The sequence below is a fragment of the Triplophysa dalaica genome, chromosome 14 (genome assembly GCF_015846415.1).
Source record: "Triplophysa dalaica isolate WHDGS20190420 chromosome 14, ASM1584641v1, whole genome shotgun sequence".
Lineage (NCBI taxonomy): Eukaryota > Metazoa > Chordata > Actinopteri > Cypriniformes > Nemacheilidae > Triplophysa > Triplophysa dalaica.
The window spans coordinates 10,184,043-10,200,584 of NC_079555.1; the positions used below are offsets into that span (position 1 = coordinate 10,184,043).

General features: G+C 39.4%; 2 protein-coding genes across 2 annotated transcripts; both read right to left on the reverse strand.

The window, feature by feature from the left end:
• Positions 1 to 15: 15 nt before the first annotated feature.
• idh2 (isocitrate dehydrogenase (NADP(+)) 2) lies at positions 16 to 8,824 on the reverse strand. The gene is made up of 11 exons (XM_056766173.1): positions 8,338 to 8,824; positions 4,186 to 4,277; positions 3,500 to 3,665; positions 2,867 to 3,027; positions 2,647 to 2,790; positions 1,721 to 1,857; positions 1,438 to 1,589; positions 1,134 to 1,246; positions 776 to 873; positions 536 to 628; positions 16 to 399 (listed from the first exon to the last, which is right to left on the reverse strand). Exons 1-11 carry the CDS (start codon positions 8,447 to 8,449, stop codon positions 315 to 317), a joined length of 1,353 nt encoding a protein of 450 aa, XP_056622151.1. The 5' UTR covers positions 8,450 to 8,824; the 3' UTR covers positions 16 to 314.
• A 2,812-nt stretch (positions 8,825 to 11,636) lies between these two features.
• On the reverse strand, positions 11,637 to 16,202 carry ankrd34c (ankyrin repeat domain 34C). Its single transcript, XM_056766445.1, has 2 exons — positions 16,114 to 16,202; positions 11,637 to 14,996 (listed from the first exon to the last, which is right to left on the reverse strand). Exon 2 carries the CDS (start codon positions 14,966 to 14,968, stop codon positions 13,373 to 13,375), a length of 1,596 nt encoding a protein of 531 aa, XP_056622423.1. The 5' UTR covers positions 14,969 to 14,996; positions 16,114 to 16,202; the 3' UTR covers positions 11,637 to 13,372.
• Positions 16,203 to 16,542: the final 340 nt, after the last annotated feature.

A 16,542-nucleotide genomic window follows, 5' to 3' on the forward strand; every position in this document is an offset into this window, starting at 1 on the left:
GCACAAGGACAAGTATTCGGGTGACAAGAGAGATTTATTAGAGGATTTCTCAAATGGCCCTTGAATGTTCTTTTCTTCCTGTGGTATTATACAGTATCTGACATACAGTACTTCATCTTACAAAAATAGAACCCTGAAGGTTTCGGGACAGATGGAGGACCCCATAAACAGGATTAACTAACAGAACCGCTATGAACATCACTACATTTTTACAACTCCTCCCTTCAAACATTACGTTTGTACTTATGACCTTTAAGTTAAAAATGAGGTACAAAAAGGCAGACACTCCTGGTGGCGTCCAGGTCTGTTGTCCTTCATTTGCCCAGAGCTTTATCCAGATTGGTTTTAATGGCATCCAGGAAGTCTGTGGTGTTGACGTAATGCTCGTTCAGCTTGCAGCTGTGGACGCAGTGAGAAAAACAGAAAAGTCCATGTCAGCAGTTTTATCTTTATAGCTACTCCCTTAACGGAAGTCAAAGACATTATACTAAGATCATTGTTTTAGTTATGTGTTCTAAATAATTTGCAGTCTTACTTGGCGAGACCGTGAATGCAGCCGGCGAGATCCTTGGTCATCACCCCACTCTCCACAGTCTCCACACACACACGTTCAAGAATCTGAGTGAACCTGCAGAGCAACGGTATAATCATCAACAGTCATGCCTTTTAACCATTACTAGCATGACAGGAATGTTATTCTAGGTAAAAAAAAAATCTCTCGTATGCATGCAACTGTAGTACAGATAGCAGATTAGACACAATGGCTCCATCTTACTTAATCAGATCTGGATTTCCATCGAGTTTGCCACGGTGCTCCAGACCCCTGGTCCACGCAAAGATGCTGGCAATGGGGTTAGTGCTAGTTGGCCTTCCCTGTTTAGTACACAAGAAATAACCATAAAAACAAGTAGGTTGTTTGTCAGCACCTTAAAAAGGATTATAAAGTACTCCGCTGAATTTGTTTCTCTTTTCAATGACAACATGCAAGCGTTAATATAAAGAGTTGTCATTACTTGTCTCACCACAAGATGGCAGACAGTGTCTAAAAACCCAACTGTGGAACATGCTTGTAAAATTTAGAGCTTGATTCAGGACACAATTTGAGGCCAAACCAAACACCTAAACATACACACCTTCTGGTGCTCGCGGTAATGGCGAGTCACTGTGCCGTGAGCTGCCTCAGCTTCAACGGTCTTTCCATCAGGACACACCAGCACTGATGTCATCAGCCCCAGAGAACCGAAACCTACACACAACATTCACCATCTTTTAATCACATACATATGATCAATGATATCCTACTACTGCAGTTATGGTGACAATAAAAGAATCAATTATATCCATAAATCGTGTACAATAAACTATATTGTTAAAAGAATTGTTTTGGACATGTAGTGTCTATTATAAAAAACATGTCGAAATTAGAATCAAATTTACCCTGAGCGAGGATGTCAGACTGCACATCTCCATCGTAGTTCTTGCAGGCCCAGACAAATGCACCCGATGACTTCAGGACCTGAGCCACCATGTCATCGATAAGCCTGTGCTCATACCAAATCTTTAGCTTGTCAAACTCTGGCTTGTAGTTCCTACCCACAAAAAAACAAAGCAACCGGTCAGTACTTTATATAGAAATTTCTCCGAAAAATATGGAATATTTTAAAGCAAAAAAAATTTTTTCTCTTTATGAATGTGTGCCAAAGACTCTAATACTTCTTACTTCACATAGATATCCTCGAAAATATCCTTGAATCTGCCATCATAAGCTTTCAGGATGGTGTTCTTGGTGCTCAAGTACAGAGGCCATTTCTTCTGGATGGCGTACTGGAAGCAGCTGTGAGCGAAGCCGGTGATGGACTGTTGGACAAAGACAGACAGGCGAACTGTCACATAAGCAAGAAAAATAGATGTTCCATTTTCACAATGGGGAATTTAGCTGTAACTGGCTTTGTAGTTCCAAAAGGTGACCAAAAATCACTCACTTCAAATGTGAAGTGGAAATGGTGTAAAAACTGAATTTCAGCACCATCAATAGGCAGCCTAAAATGAACAGACACTTCATTCAGTCAATCTCTTTTGAGGAGGAAAAAATTGCCCACTACCAGCATCACCTCCTGGTGGCAGACACCTCCTCTGTTTGTCATAAACACACCTCTATTATGAGTGCAAACACCAGAGATGGATCAGCGGAGGAAGGAATTTTTACTTGAGGTATATTCAACAAATATCCTTTTTAGGTTAAAGGCCTTAGAATACACATTCTAAAAATGGCTCTAATTTACAGTGATATTTTTACACCTTGAAGATGGATCACAAGAGATTAATCTCATTAATAGAAAGATCCATTATCTTTTTCCAAATCTAACATCTGTTTGCCTAATTTTCAAAGTTGAGATCATTTTCAGATTGGGCTGGTGATTTTAATTTATATGTCCATTTTATCAATTTCCTGAAATTCAAAAGGTGTAGAAGTCTCTTGACCGTGACTTTTCAGTGATTACTTTTAATAATTAAATGACATTGCGTTCACAAAAACTAATTTCTAGCTTATAAACTAGCATTTTCAATACCACTTTTTAAATTCCTTAACATTTTATTGACCCAGACACTATTGAAGTGCAAAAATGTAATATATGGATTGCTGACCTCATCCGTGTTGTACATGCCCATTCCACAGCCGCCACCAGGGAAATCAAAGCACTCCCACTCCTTGCTTTTGCTTCCATCGGCTGGAGCAAAGATCATCTTGAATTTGCCTGGTTGGTCCACAACAAAGTCTGTAGCTTTGTACTGTAAAATAAAGGAACTGTGATCAGCATAAATGTGAAAACTAAAAAAATATCTGTGAGATCAAAGAAGCGCAGACCTGGTCACCGTGGGCGTGTCTGCCGATGGTGATGGGCTGCGTCCAGCCAGGAACAAGTCTGGGAATGTTCTTGCATATGATTGGCTCACGGAAGACAGTGCCGCCCAGGATGTTCCTGATTGTGCCATTGGGACTCTTCCACATTTTCTTCAGTTTGAATTCTGTGGATTGCAAATATTGACGACACATCATTTCTGAAGTTAGTGCGATACATCTCTCAAACTGTGAGTCTTAATAGATAAACACTTCAAATTGTTTCTTAAACAATAACTTATTACAACAGTGGCTGACTGATATTAATGCGACACGAAATTGTGTAAATATTAGGAAAACCTAAACAAATTCTGTTAACCTGCTAAACTGTCACTTATCAGCCCATGACGTTAATCCACATTTACTCATTTTAGTCTCGATTAAGCATAAAATAACCAAAAAGCTCAATGAACTGTAGCTCAGTGGTAAGAGCATTGCGTAAACAATGCAAGGTTGTGGGTTCGATCCCAGGGGATTGCAAATACCTATGTAAAATGTATAGGATAAAGTAATGTAAGTCGCTTTGGATAAAAGCGTCTGCCAAATGCCTAAATGTAAATATCTTTCATTTCAAAACGAGTTTTTCTATAAGTGCCATACCTTCGACTCTAGCTTCGTCAGGTGTGATGGTGGCGCATTTCACAGCAACGTGGTATTTCTGGGTGGCTAAAGCAGAGTCAATTGTGACCTGGTCATCCGTCTGGTCACGGTAAGGAAGACCCAGGTCATAGTACTTCAGTTCTACATCCACATTGGACAGAATGAGCTGAGAAGGAGAGTTTTGTGTTGAAGACAGAAAGCGTAAAAGTCAAAAATAGCTGATATTTATACATAATTTGATCTTTAATCTAACCATAAATACTGTTATTAGTGGATTATGGCAGTTATAAATAATGAGCCTATTCTGATTCTCAAGAGAAGAGGCAGAACAATTTCAGCTTGCGAAACGTCATCACAACCATCTGCCGTCTCTCAGGGGGGGCAGAGAGCCAGTCAGTGAGCATGACCTGAGACTGGCCCCGCCCCGGCATGATGAAACCTTAATCTCGCTGTGGTTGTGTGTAAAAACTGCAAGCTTATCCGTCTGTCTCATTCACAGGAGATCTTAATAGATAACCTGCCAATCTCTCCTCCTCTAGTTAATTCTCCCAAGAGATCCAGTCATATTTTCTCTTTCAGTCTCTTCTTTTGTCTCTAACCCAGTTTTCATTCTGTCTGTGCCTGTCTAGATTTCCTCCTATATTCCGTTTATTGGTTAATGTGAGTCACAGATTTAACAATAGCACCTTTTCTTTAATGAACTCCCAGATGATCCTGGTCATCTCATCTCCGTCCATCTCCACCACTGGCTGTGCCACCTTGATGCGCTTATCGGCATCTGTCAATTAAAACAGGAAAATAATTTGTGCTTTTACCGCATTAAAACAAATCATTTCACAAGCTTTGTTGTACATACAGGTTTGGACCTGAAGAAGGAATTGACTCATTAGATGTAATTCAAGCCACTCATCATGAGACACACAGACATATTATTTCCTTTACAAGGAAGAGGTTGATAAAGGCATAGCAAAACAACTGACAGCAGTTTTCCAAACAAGGATCAGTTAAATATCCAGCTTTTTCAGACTTTGCCATTTCTGACACGATTCTTTGACAACTCTGGTGCCTGCTCTCTCGACGCAACAAAACAAAACATTTCACATCCCTACAATCTTCCTTGAATCTCTGATTCACCTTTTGCCTGCAAGTAGAGCAACCAGCACATGATCATCTCATTTTCTCAACGGGGACAAAATACAGGAAGGAGGGGGAGCAATGGAGGAGAATCAAGTGACTTTCTGTTCCACTTGCCAAGTTCCTACTCTTGCTAGAGAACCGCTCCATCTACAGAGTCAGCAAGCTAGAAAGACTACAGCGATAAACAATAAAATACTTCATAAAAGGCAACACCTCGTCAATAAAGCTTCATTGGTATACAATGACAGCATTCAACGGACTTAAAACTGTCGATTGTACTCTTGATGTTTTTCATCAACCAAAGTCCATTACAGATCTATAAACCTCAAGTTCATAAGATGTGAATATTTCAATAACTCTGCAGTATTGCACACAGTCACCCTATCTAAGGCGTTTGCAATACAACATATACAAGGTGAGATGCCAGACAAACAAATTCAGAATAGTCAATAGCCTAAATTCTGTAACAATAAAGACATCACCTGTTAGAATATATCAACTTTCACGTTGAGTTACTGTAAAGAACCTTAAACAGCTGTGTCAAGCAAGCTGCATTATGGGTACGGGCTTTCGTACAAAACCCAGCAGGGATCATGATGAGAAATTACATAAACAAGGATTCCTGGGGAAAAATATTCCATAAGCGCTGGCGAGAGCAGACTAAAGGGGGGAGGAGGTTGTGTTTGGCAGGGATTATGTAAGCATGCTTCAAACAAAGCCCTGTTTCTAACAACAGTGAAGTCTAAGCAACCATCAGCAAAGGAAATGAATCGTTCATTAACGGACACATTTACGCTGACATGAGCTACCATGCTACAATAGACCTGAAATGACAAAACTTAATGAAAATTCGAAGAAAACGCAGAATAAACAAGGTATTGGCATGATGCCATACAGGTCTGATGACCTTCAAAAAATAAGTTTACTGTTGTATTCCACATTGCTTTTAGAAATGCAATCTGCATCTTTTATCACTAATATATCATACCTTTTGTTATATCTTTCACACTTTACTCCTACACATTGGACAGGTCTCTGACCTTTACTGTGCATAAAGTAATACAAACGTTTTGGAGACACCACCTATTTTAAGCTATTTCCCTAAACGCAACGAAACTACTAAACTAAAAATATTGCTGGACCTCAGTGGTTCTTTGTGATACCAATATCTGTAACTATTGCTGACTTTATATTGATTGTCAACAGGTAACTGAATAAAAAAGATAGATACTGTCACCATAAACTATAATGGAAAAGTACAGAGTATTAGTTCAGATTCACACAACGGGGAGTATTTTCATTTCTGGTGGTGAAGTATTCCATTAAATCTTATGACGTTAAAGGCCAAGTAACCCCACGTGCACACAGCCTGTAGTCAGCATATCAAATAACAAGCAATCATACTAATCTGGCCCTCTAATTTTGACCCGTCAAGGACATTTGCAAACAGAGGTGTCCACTTGTGCTCTGCACACGAAGGTCAGCAGTTATGAGAAATAAGATTAGCAAACCTTTAAAGTCCCAGTGAAATAAAAAATGACAATGCCTATTTTTTCATGAAATATGAATACGCATGCAGCGTTTATTATGAATAGCTTACAAATGTTGGTCATTCTCTTTTTAAAACTTGTGTGACCTCAAAGTCTTTAGTTTAAATCTGAGAATGCACTTCCTTCCTGTAATCTTAAATCACGTATGCTAGAGGGCTTGGGCGGAGCATCAGTTAACTCCTCCCCTTCATCTGGCAGTTTGTGCTTTTGTCTAGTGGTCTTATTATTATTTTTTTTCATTAAATGGCTTTCGTCTTTAAATTGGTAAGAACTTTACCTCAGTTGGTCTGTTTTGTTGAAGCTCCATGCGTAACTAGTAACTTCCGGGAACTATTGAGAGCCCGTGTCATGTGATTCATGGAGCCTTCAGATAGTTCCAGGAAGTTATGTTTTCTCTTTAAATGCTTTATTTCTTTCATTTTTTATTCCTTAAATGGCTTTCGTCTTTAAAGGGGTTGCAAGTTTACCTCAGTTGGTCTGTTTAGTCGAAGCTCCATGTCTTACTTGTAACTTCCGGGAGCTATTGAAAATACTGTTCCATTGGAGTCAAAGTAGAAGACGCGACTCTCTCTATCAATGGCTCTGCAGTCTGCTGCCTGTTCCGTTTCAAAATGCAACCCCTGATTTCATACATCCAGTCAAATCACAGGGAAAGACGAAAGCACTATTCTTCTTATTAGAAATCCCATTTTCCCATACGCGTCAACATACGGAAGTAAAAAGGATCACAACTTCCAGTTCACAGGGTATTTAAAAGATCGTTTATGAGCATGTTCCAAAACTTCTCTCTATTGACAACCTACACAAACATTTTATGGGTGACCTAGAATGTTTCCTGAATTACACTTCACGACTTCATGCTGCACCACGGAAATACCAAAAATAAACTAGAAGCTCACCACCAGCTGGGCTGTTCGTGCTTCTTCAAACGGTGAAAAATAACTTTTGCATAAACTAAATTAAACTACAGTACAGAATGTAAAGTCTTACAATACAGGTTCAGCTAAGAGAGCTGTGAGCTTCTCACTATGCAGGCCTATATAGCTCAAATCCCAACTCATAAAACTTCTCTCTTCTCTCTAGTGTTAAGGTGACCTGGAGGACACACATGGGCCTTTGTTGTAAGCCAAGTAAACCACTTCAATTTCAACAAGCCTCCGTGACAACCGATTACCTAACAGCAGAGGACAACCAGTGACAACCTAACAGTCCCTGACACAAATTCATTCATTCACAGCTGCCATGGGTGGAAAGATTTGCCCTTCAACTACCCCATGTATGGTTATAAACTTAGTCTGAGAAAAACGGTTTATCAGTTAACAATTCTACTGTTAGTTCCGATTACACAACATAATGTAAATTAACATATTTATGTCCAGCTTCCAGGTAAACAAATACATACGTTCTATCTTTGGTACCATGCGCGTGACCCTAAGTTATGTTTCGTTAGTGCGTCTTGACCAGGCCGGCTGACCTTGAAATGATTTTACGACGCCGCAAAATCAAAACACAAACGCCTGAACGAACAAGACAACCGTTAACTAACTCGAGCTATCTTGGGACCGCGTTAGGTTACGTTTTTGCGTCAAATTGCACGTGTTTTAAATCGCACAAGGTTGCACGGTCATCATTCTGGAGTCTCATTCATCGTCCATTTGTGCAATTCACACGCTAAAAATAGCCTCAATCCTCCTCCTCACAACATTTGAAAAAATGTACAACCAAGCAACGACGTTATTACGGCTGCATTTGCCTTTCACGTCGGGGTACGCAATGTATAACAAAAGACTCGTTTATCGTGTAGTGTCTTTCCTTTTAAACACAATCGCTGAACAAAGAAGCGCGAGCCCGCATCTCAGCCGCCGCGGACGCGCAATTCCCGCTTCACGCACGACGTCATCAAGAAAATAACGTCCCGTTTCACAACAAGCGAGGCAGCCGAAGCGTAAAGAGAAATCAGAACCGCCGAATACTGAAACAAGACCCGGTTCATTAAAAAATGACGATAGAGCGCAACCGGCGTCTTCGAAGGCAAGTCTGAAGCGTGCGGCAAGAGATAAAGACATCCCCTCAGCTAAGTATTAACATGTAACACAACACCGGTTGAAAAGGCTCAATTAACCGTTTAAAGAAATGATGTGAAAGACTCACAGTTCCTCTGTTGCAAACTCTGGCAAGAAGCTGGTGCAAGAACGGCGGGGGATTTGGACAGTGTGGCGGCGGACCTAGTGAGAGAGCTGAGGACTTTCAAGTAACCTGCCATATTTTTAGCCGAAGACACTACCTAGATGCTACCCGACTTCACTTAGTCCGACCGAAGGAAGGATCGAATGAATCGGAGAGTACGGCAATAAGCTCAACACTTCTCCGCCTCGGTGCAGACGTCACAGTTGAGCTGGGGGCGGAGGGAACTCGGCGAGTTTATTCAATCAAACACGATTGCGGAATACATCGATGTTTCATCGCTGACTTTTGATAACAGACAGTTTGCACGTTCGCTTTCAGTTAACCGTTCACGTGACTTTCTGTAGTATTTCCGATAGTTCCATGTACAGTTATCTAACTTAAAATATACAGTTCCTGTGTTTTAAAATATGTCCGGTAAAAGTAAACCGTGTGTACAAATTAGTGATGTTTGTTGTGTCTCTATCGCAGGGCAAGCAAATGACCTCTTCACATTCCGTTGCTTGGTTGCTGAGCAGTCCCGCTAATTTTAGCGGAGCGCGTTACCATATTTGGCGAAAGAATGGGAGGAGCGCAGCACACTGAACATGCGCAGTTTAGACCTGGTGCAGGTCACTTCAAGGTGCCAAAGGGTGAAGTGGTAGTGCCATTAAAGGTTGAGGGGAAGTCATGTAAAACGGTTCACTTAGCCTGTACCCATCAAAAACGATCTTGACGTATATAATAGTGATGTTGATCTTGACAAACAACGATCCACTATTTTTGGTTCTATGTTCTGTCTCACAGATCACAGCATAATGTTGGAGGCAATTGAAATGAGACACAGGGAATCAAATAATAATAGTACAATAATGTTAATGAAAATAAATAATGTATATATGTAAACATAAAAAACAAACAATGACAATAGTTTGAATAAAAAATCAAATGGATAAATGACAATAGTAATAGTTATTTGTAACCTAAGACTACAGATTCCAGAATAAGTATCCTTTCCACTACGTTGTTGTCGTTTAAGTCAAAGCTATGTCCGTGTGAAATGTTGCAAGTAAACATTGCTACAGTGGCAAGTCAATATGACCTCTGCTATCAGTTAGAGGTCTGAAATGTGTGTAATTCAGCACGAACTGTTTGCTCTGCAGTGTTGGTCTGCTTACTGTAGTCACTCTGTTTTGATCAAAGCCAGAAAATGTCCAATAATTTGGCCAATTTAATACATTTACCACTATTTATTTACTGCTTTATGTACTATTATGTACAGAACATGAATGTGTGTACTGTTGAGAACATTTGGTCATGTGCGTATAAAGACAAAATCTTAATAGCAACAAAAATAATTTTATTTAGTGTATTTATTAGTATTGATCATGAATCAAGATTGATCATAAATGGTTGTCTTAACTCACAAATAAGTTCAAATAATGTCCTTATTCTATATTCAATTCACTTTATCATTGTCATAAAATGTAGCTATCATTTTATGATAACGTTTAAAATTGTTAATTTCCCTGCCTTAACAGACAGCACCAAATGTTTGGTGTGATCTGTTCCTACAGTTTATCTCAAAGTAACAATGCAATAATACTAATCATGTTTAAAAGATTGCATGTCCACCTGGTGGAGATAAAGGCTAGAATGTTAGTGGAGTGGCATTGCACGTTGGACTGATTGAAGTTTTAGGTGATTAAATCAAAAGTGACACTGTCATTATAAACCCTATGACTTGACTTATGTTAAGGTCGTGTCCCATTTAGATCGTAATACATTTATTGTACATTTTGTACATGTTATGTATCCACTCATTTAATGAAAGGATATTCTTCTGTGTATATTAATGTGTCCACCAGGGGTCAGCAACAAATCATTAAACTCTTATTTTTAATAAATGGTTCTGTATACTTTGTTAGGTTAAATGAGACCAGTCCTGCACTTATGCTTTTGTTGTACTTATGCTGTACCAATTGCTTCCATTGCCTACCCCACCTGTAAGTCGCTTTGGATAAAGCGTCTGCCAAATGACTAAATGTAAATGTAAATGTAATTTTCTAAAGGAGATCTAAATTATTTCCTGAATATTGAGCTGTCCTCAATATTTGTAACATGAAAAGAAACAACACCACACAGTGGTATTCTTAAGTTATAGATTGTGCTACTAAATATCTATACTTTAAAGCATTGCTGACTGTACAATTGACTAAGGAAAGAATGTTTATTTATAACAGCTATCAAAAAGACAAGCTTTTAGCTTTAACAACTATTTAGATTTATAAATATGCAAAGTCCTGCTTTAAAGATAACCGAACAATGCAGATGCTCGAAAATATTCAGGGAAAAATCGAAAGATTCAGGGAAATAGACAAATCCCACATGGTTTTAGTAGCCTAGTACACAGAAATCTCATTGAAATGTTTGCAGCACTTTATTAAATTCATTAAAATAATAATTAATTAACTCTTTAATTAATTCAGTTTATTTTTAGTTTAACTGATTCAACTGCATCACAATTCTTTAAAACAATAATGATTCATACAGATGTAAAGTGATAAGAAAAGTTACCATTTTTGTAGTTTTCAAGAAATTCTAGTATTAATTTTAGTAGTTTTCATCTTGAAATCATAGATTTACACATTGACAAATACTTCAAGCCCAAGCAACACCTTTGTTAGTTGATTCTTTGTTTATGTACTTATACTGTACAGTGGTCTGCTACAGGAGAGGATTGTGTTGTTACTCTCTTGAAATGTGTAATTAATGTCTAGCTTTCCTGTGGCTCAGTGGTGTTGAGCATAGTGTTAGCAACTCCAAGGTCATGTGTTTGATCCCAGGGTTTGCACATACTTCGAAATAATTTTATAGTATAATGCAATGTATGCTGCTTTGGATAAAAGCATCTGCCAAATGTGTAAAATGTAAATATAATTGAGCCTAAACAAAGATATTTCTACTGCTTTTATGGGCACATATATTCCACGGCTCATGTGGCTGCATTGCTCCATATTGAACCTGATGCAGAACAGTCTGAATATGTTTCATGCATCTTAAACCGTAGGTAGTCATTTGAAAAATTAAAAACAATAGAATGATTGTATAGATTGTTACAGACATTTATTCAAAATATACAAGGTACTACATACAAAAATACTATGCATCAAACAATGTAAACATGAGCACAACCTAGTATGTCTCACAGTTTGATATAAGACAGTTGTAATAAATCTCTTTGTTTGAATTGGGGTTCGTGTGTGTGCATGTGCCTTTGTGTCTTTTACCACTCGTACATGAATAACAATGCCTGCAATTATAAATTATGAATTATTAAATATCATTTTATGACACATTTTATGTGTATTGTATAATCACGGACCAAAAAACTAAATCCATCTGCTGATCTTGCTTTTGTTTAATGTCTTAATCCAGGGGAAATTAGTGAGGAGTTAGCCAGCTAACTCTTGTACTATAGAACATTTATTATTTGACAGCCTTATTTAGTCAAGTGGCTATTAGAATATAGCAGCAATGAATCTGAAGCACTTTGCATTTGCACACAAAATAACATGGGCACATTTGTTCTACCACATAACATTGGTTGACTAAGGGATAAACCTATGTTCATTTTATTCTGTACAATAGTCATTGGTTTTTCACAAGGCATGTTTCGCTACAGACTTAACTTAGTGATTTTTTTTACATTTTCATCAAGTTAAACATTTTACTAAGTGACTTTTGTCGATTGTTCTTCATCCTATAACTGTGATTTGTTACCTGTGGCAAAGTGGCTTTAATATTGTGATTTAAATAGTGCTCGGTAGTATTTCCTAACATGTAATTTGTGATGCAGAACACCCTTTACTCTCCTGCAAAGGCACTATACACTAATTAGCTACAAACATTCAATCTCCTGAATTCATCATGGAACGAACTGAGCATTTAAATCTCTATAGACAGCCAGGTTAACTAAGGGCTCTATGAGTATGAATCATCTTTGCATTTAAGAGTAAGTCATAATTATATTAGCAATGTTGCCTGTGTTATTGCAACCAACGGAGGATGTAATCAATTACAATATAGACAGATTTTCCTATCATTAGCTCACAGATGGTCAGTATTTCTCACAAAATCTAGACCAAAGACAATGCATGTATGATACATCTGCACACAGTCATTATTAACATTAACATTTAAAAGCTAACATTTTATGTGTAGAATGATCCGAGTATGTTAAAACCTGATACTTCTCTTGTACCTCATTTTGCCAGTAGTACTCAACTGGTTTGGTTTCTTGCAGGACGTCCAGCTTTTTTAATCAGGAGCTGGTGGAATTCTCTCTTTTAATGGATATGATCTGCTGACCTCTCTGCGCTATTTTGACAGTCTGGTTTTACATTCACTCTCCTGTCTGCCTTAATGAATCTCTGTTTTTATTTGCAGCAGAAGGACTAGAGTGGAGCTGTCAAATGCAATCTTCATACGCCAGACAATTAGAATGCTCTCTCACCTACTCTTTGAGATTACAAACTGTTGCAGAAAGAAAATTGGCACACTCTTTCGTTGTGTTTTTGCGACTGTGTTGTAAATCACATTTCTAGCAATATATACTGTATATATATATTTTTTAAACTAGTTCTCTGGGTGATAGGAAGTGAAAGTCTAAGCTTACTCTACGGTACGTGATATATTAGATATAGACTCATCTTTAACAGCTAGGTTGCATCCTGAAATATCTTCATCTTATCAACACAATAAGCTATTTATGCATCTGTGACTTTTTTAAACTCTTAGGCATTAGATTCATTTCTACTTTAAGATTTTTTCCAAACTAGCATATTGAATGATAAAATATCCCTTTGCCCTAAATGGCTACATTCAGCGCTAACTATCTTTACATACTATTACAGGTGGGCCTACCTGCTTTCACCTGTCTAAGCAATCAACGTAGTCTAAAAACGCAGACTGCTTTCATTTTTATATATCTTCAAGTTGCTACATCTACATAGATTGAGTCTCACGACTGGTTGTTGAGCTCTTCAAAATTTGAAAGCTGCTTCATCTGTTCCACTTGCATAGAGTGCCTTCTAACAAGCTTTTTCTTCGTCCTGAGGTTGCCTCTCTTTGGTGAGTTTGGTGCTACTGGAGCTATTGGTCTAAATCCTGCTGCAAGTGGGGATGAGGGCTTGCTGCTGGCTCCTATATCAGGAATAGGAGGGTTAGGGTTGACATTCAATGGGGGCAGGTGACCCGGACGCGTATGGGAAATGTAGTCCAGCAAGAGCGTTCCAGAGCCACGCCGCTCCAACAGACCAGGTGCTCTGCATCTGGCTGTGCTAGGGGAGGAGGCACTGGGATTGCTGTCTAACGACTCTCGTGAGCCTGTAAGCATTGCAAGGGGGGATGTGTTGAGCTTTCTTCTCTCCATGGGTGCCTTGGGAGAGTCTAGCAAGCTGGAATCTGAGTACAGCTGAGAGTCCGAGTCATAGTGCTCATTCCCCAGTCTTCTCCTGTACACTGTATCTCTGAGGCTAGCTGGCCCATAGTTTCCTCCAGAGCCGTCCTGCTCTGTGGGGACGGTGCTACGTCGTGTCAGAGGCTGGTGCTGTGATAGAGATCTGTCATATGAAACTTTGGATGGTGTTGGATGCGATGAAGTTGGGGAGATTTTTGTCGCCTGATCTCCCATCATTGGAAAAAGAATATCTTTTCCATCAACGCTGTTATGACGAGACAAAGTGCCTCTTTTGGACAGACTCAGCCCGTTGACACCCCCAACAACATTTTCATCAGAATTGGCTCTTTTGCTCTCTTCATTGGCTGCTGCTAGGACAGAGGGGGCGATCAGACCCCAGGGCTCGGACTGTAAACGTTTCAGCTGGGGTAGACGAGCCCTCTTGGGGTTCACTGGCTTCTTACTGGGAGAGGTAAGTCCGTTGGCGAGTTTTGCAGCTGTGTTTGAGGTTGACTTAAACTTGGTTTGAAAATTGAAAACGGTGTCTTTCTCTTCCTCTTTACTCGGAGATGGTGATGCATGCAGATCTATATCTGAAGGCGAGGCACACGGTACAGGAGAGTTTCTCCCATCCAGCTCGGGCGAGGGAGGAACATTCAGGTACTGCTTGGTGGTTTTGGTTCCAGATGGGGATTTGTCAGTGGTGATGATAATCACCTCCTTGCCTTTAGCTTTACAGGCATCCAAAAGAACTTTAAGGGATTCTTTATCGTCTGCATTGACAGCATAGACTAGAGCAGAAGATCCGTGACGATCATCCAGGCTTGGATCAGCCCCATTGGACAGCAGGAGAGACACCACCTCATGTCCCGCCCTCTGGCTGCATGCATGCATGAGGGCCGTCCTTCCAGCTTTGTCTTGAATGTTAGGGTCAGCTTTGTTGTCCAGTAGATACTTGACCAACTTCGCCTTGTTGACACTTTGTTGGTCAGAGTGTTTGGACATGCATGCCACCATGAGTGGTGTCTCTCCTCTGTCATTGCTCTCATTGATGTAAGCTCCTCCCTCTAGCAGAAGCCTTGTAAGGCGCAAACGTCGAAGCCACACCGCCTTCAGAAGAGAGTTCCCATCAGTCCTGAGCTCCAGCACATCAGCCATCACCTAGGGACCCAAATTAGCCTCAGTCCTGCAAGGCAATAACATAATCCTGCTACAGTAATCTTGCATACTACAGGGACATTTCTATTTGAGTTTATAAACAACACAGTTTGAACAAAAGTATTGTAGAAAAGGAAAGGTGGTATCGACGTTATAAAGCTTTGCTCGTGATAAAGCCAGCCTGTCATTTTGAAGAGCCACCAGGTGGCAGCCTGAAAGAGTTATAAAACGAGACGCTGAACTGACAGGTGGATCAGGTGCGAATGGAAGTTTTCATTTTAGATTAGCGCAGTTCGGTACGTTTGAAGATTGAAATGTTGAGAGTGTTTGTGTGGCGCGTTCCCAGTGTTATGTTATTATGGAATTAAATGTCGAGATTGTTATTGATGGCGAATGTCCTCGAGGAAATGAGTGTTTCACCTACATTTTATTCAATGCGAGAAGCGTTTTCCTTTCATACGTGTTACCCAATACACTGTATTAATAGCGCGATGTATTTTTGTGTTTAAATAGTTGCTTTGGTATGAATTTGTCCCCTTTTCGGGGTTTTCTGCTACAGTTTCGATAATCACAAAAACAGTTTCCCTTATAGGTTAACTTCTAAAATGTTTAGACCTATTTGAAATAAATAATAGGGGTGTGATGGCTTAAGTGTGACACGAATGAACTGGTTCAATAATTCCTTTGTATAAGTGTTTCTCAAATGCGATGCGTGTTATATAGACTGCGTTTTGCGGTTGTGAAATTGCACTGTCCATGGTCCTGAGATGATGAGAATAAGGTCTCGCAAAAAATCCGCGATGTGCGCTTTTAAGGACAAACATGCTCTTCATAGCCGAGGATGTGGGCATCAAAGTTGTAATTTCTCATCAGATGCATCGACTTTTATAAAGCATTTTATTTGTCCTTTTGTCCCTTTTTTGTTTTTCCTCAAAAGTAAATGTGTTGCCTACTGTGCATGTCTCGAGTTGACAAAACATTTCGTTGCAAACGTTACTAATAGGCTATACTAAGTAGAAAAGATTACTTCACGACGATTATATAGGCTACATAAATATTGAACAAATATCTCAAATGTTGAACAGCCGAATGTCTGTCTCAAGTAATGAAATATCTAAATGGGTTGAGTTCAGAAATGTTCTTACCTGGTTGACGCACAGGTTTATCATTGTAGAATAAGTCCACGGTAATGGTCTCCAATATTCTTTATAAGCTGTTAAGAGCCATGTTTTTTCAGCACAGGTTGTGTGGTTATTTAGTTCAGACCCATCAGAACTGCCCTATTTTAGCCTCTGTTCTATATCATGCAAGCACGGCGACGCTCCAGCTCCACCGCTTTTGTTACTGAAACGCAAGAGACCGGTCCAATCGCTATATTCCTATTTGCGCACCAAAGAATCACTCCAAGACGTTGAGGGTTATAAATAACTTCCCCTTTTTTCACTTGGTGAATGAAACGTGAATATGACTGACGTCAGAATGAACACAAATAAATCTGGTCTGGTGTGAACCTGTCATATGTTGTCAAGATAAGCACAAACAAACAAATTTGTCAGGTTTCTTCGTCCAGATTA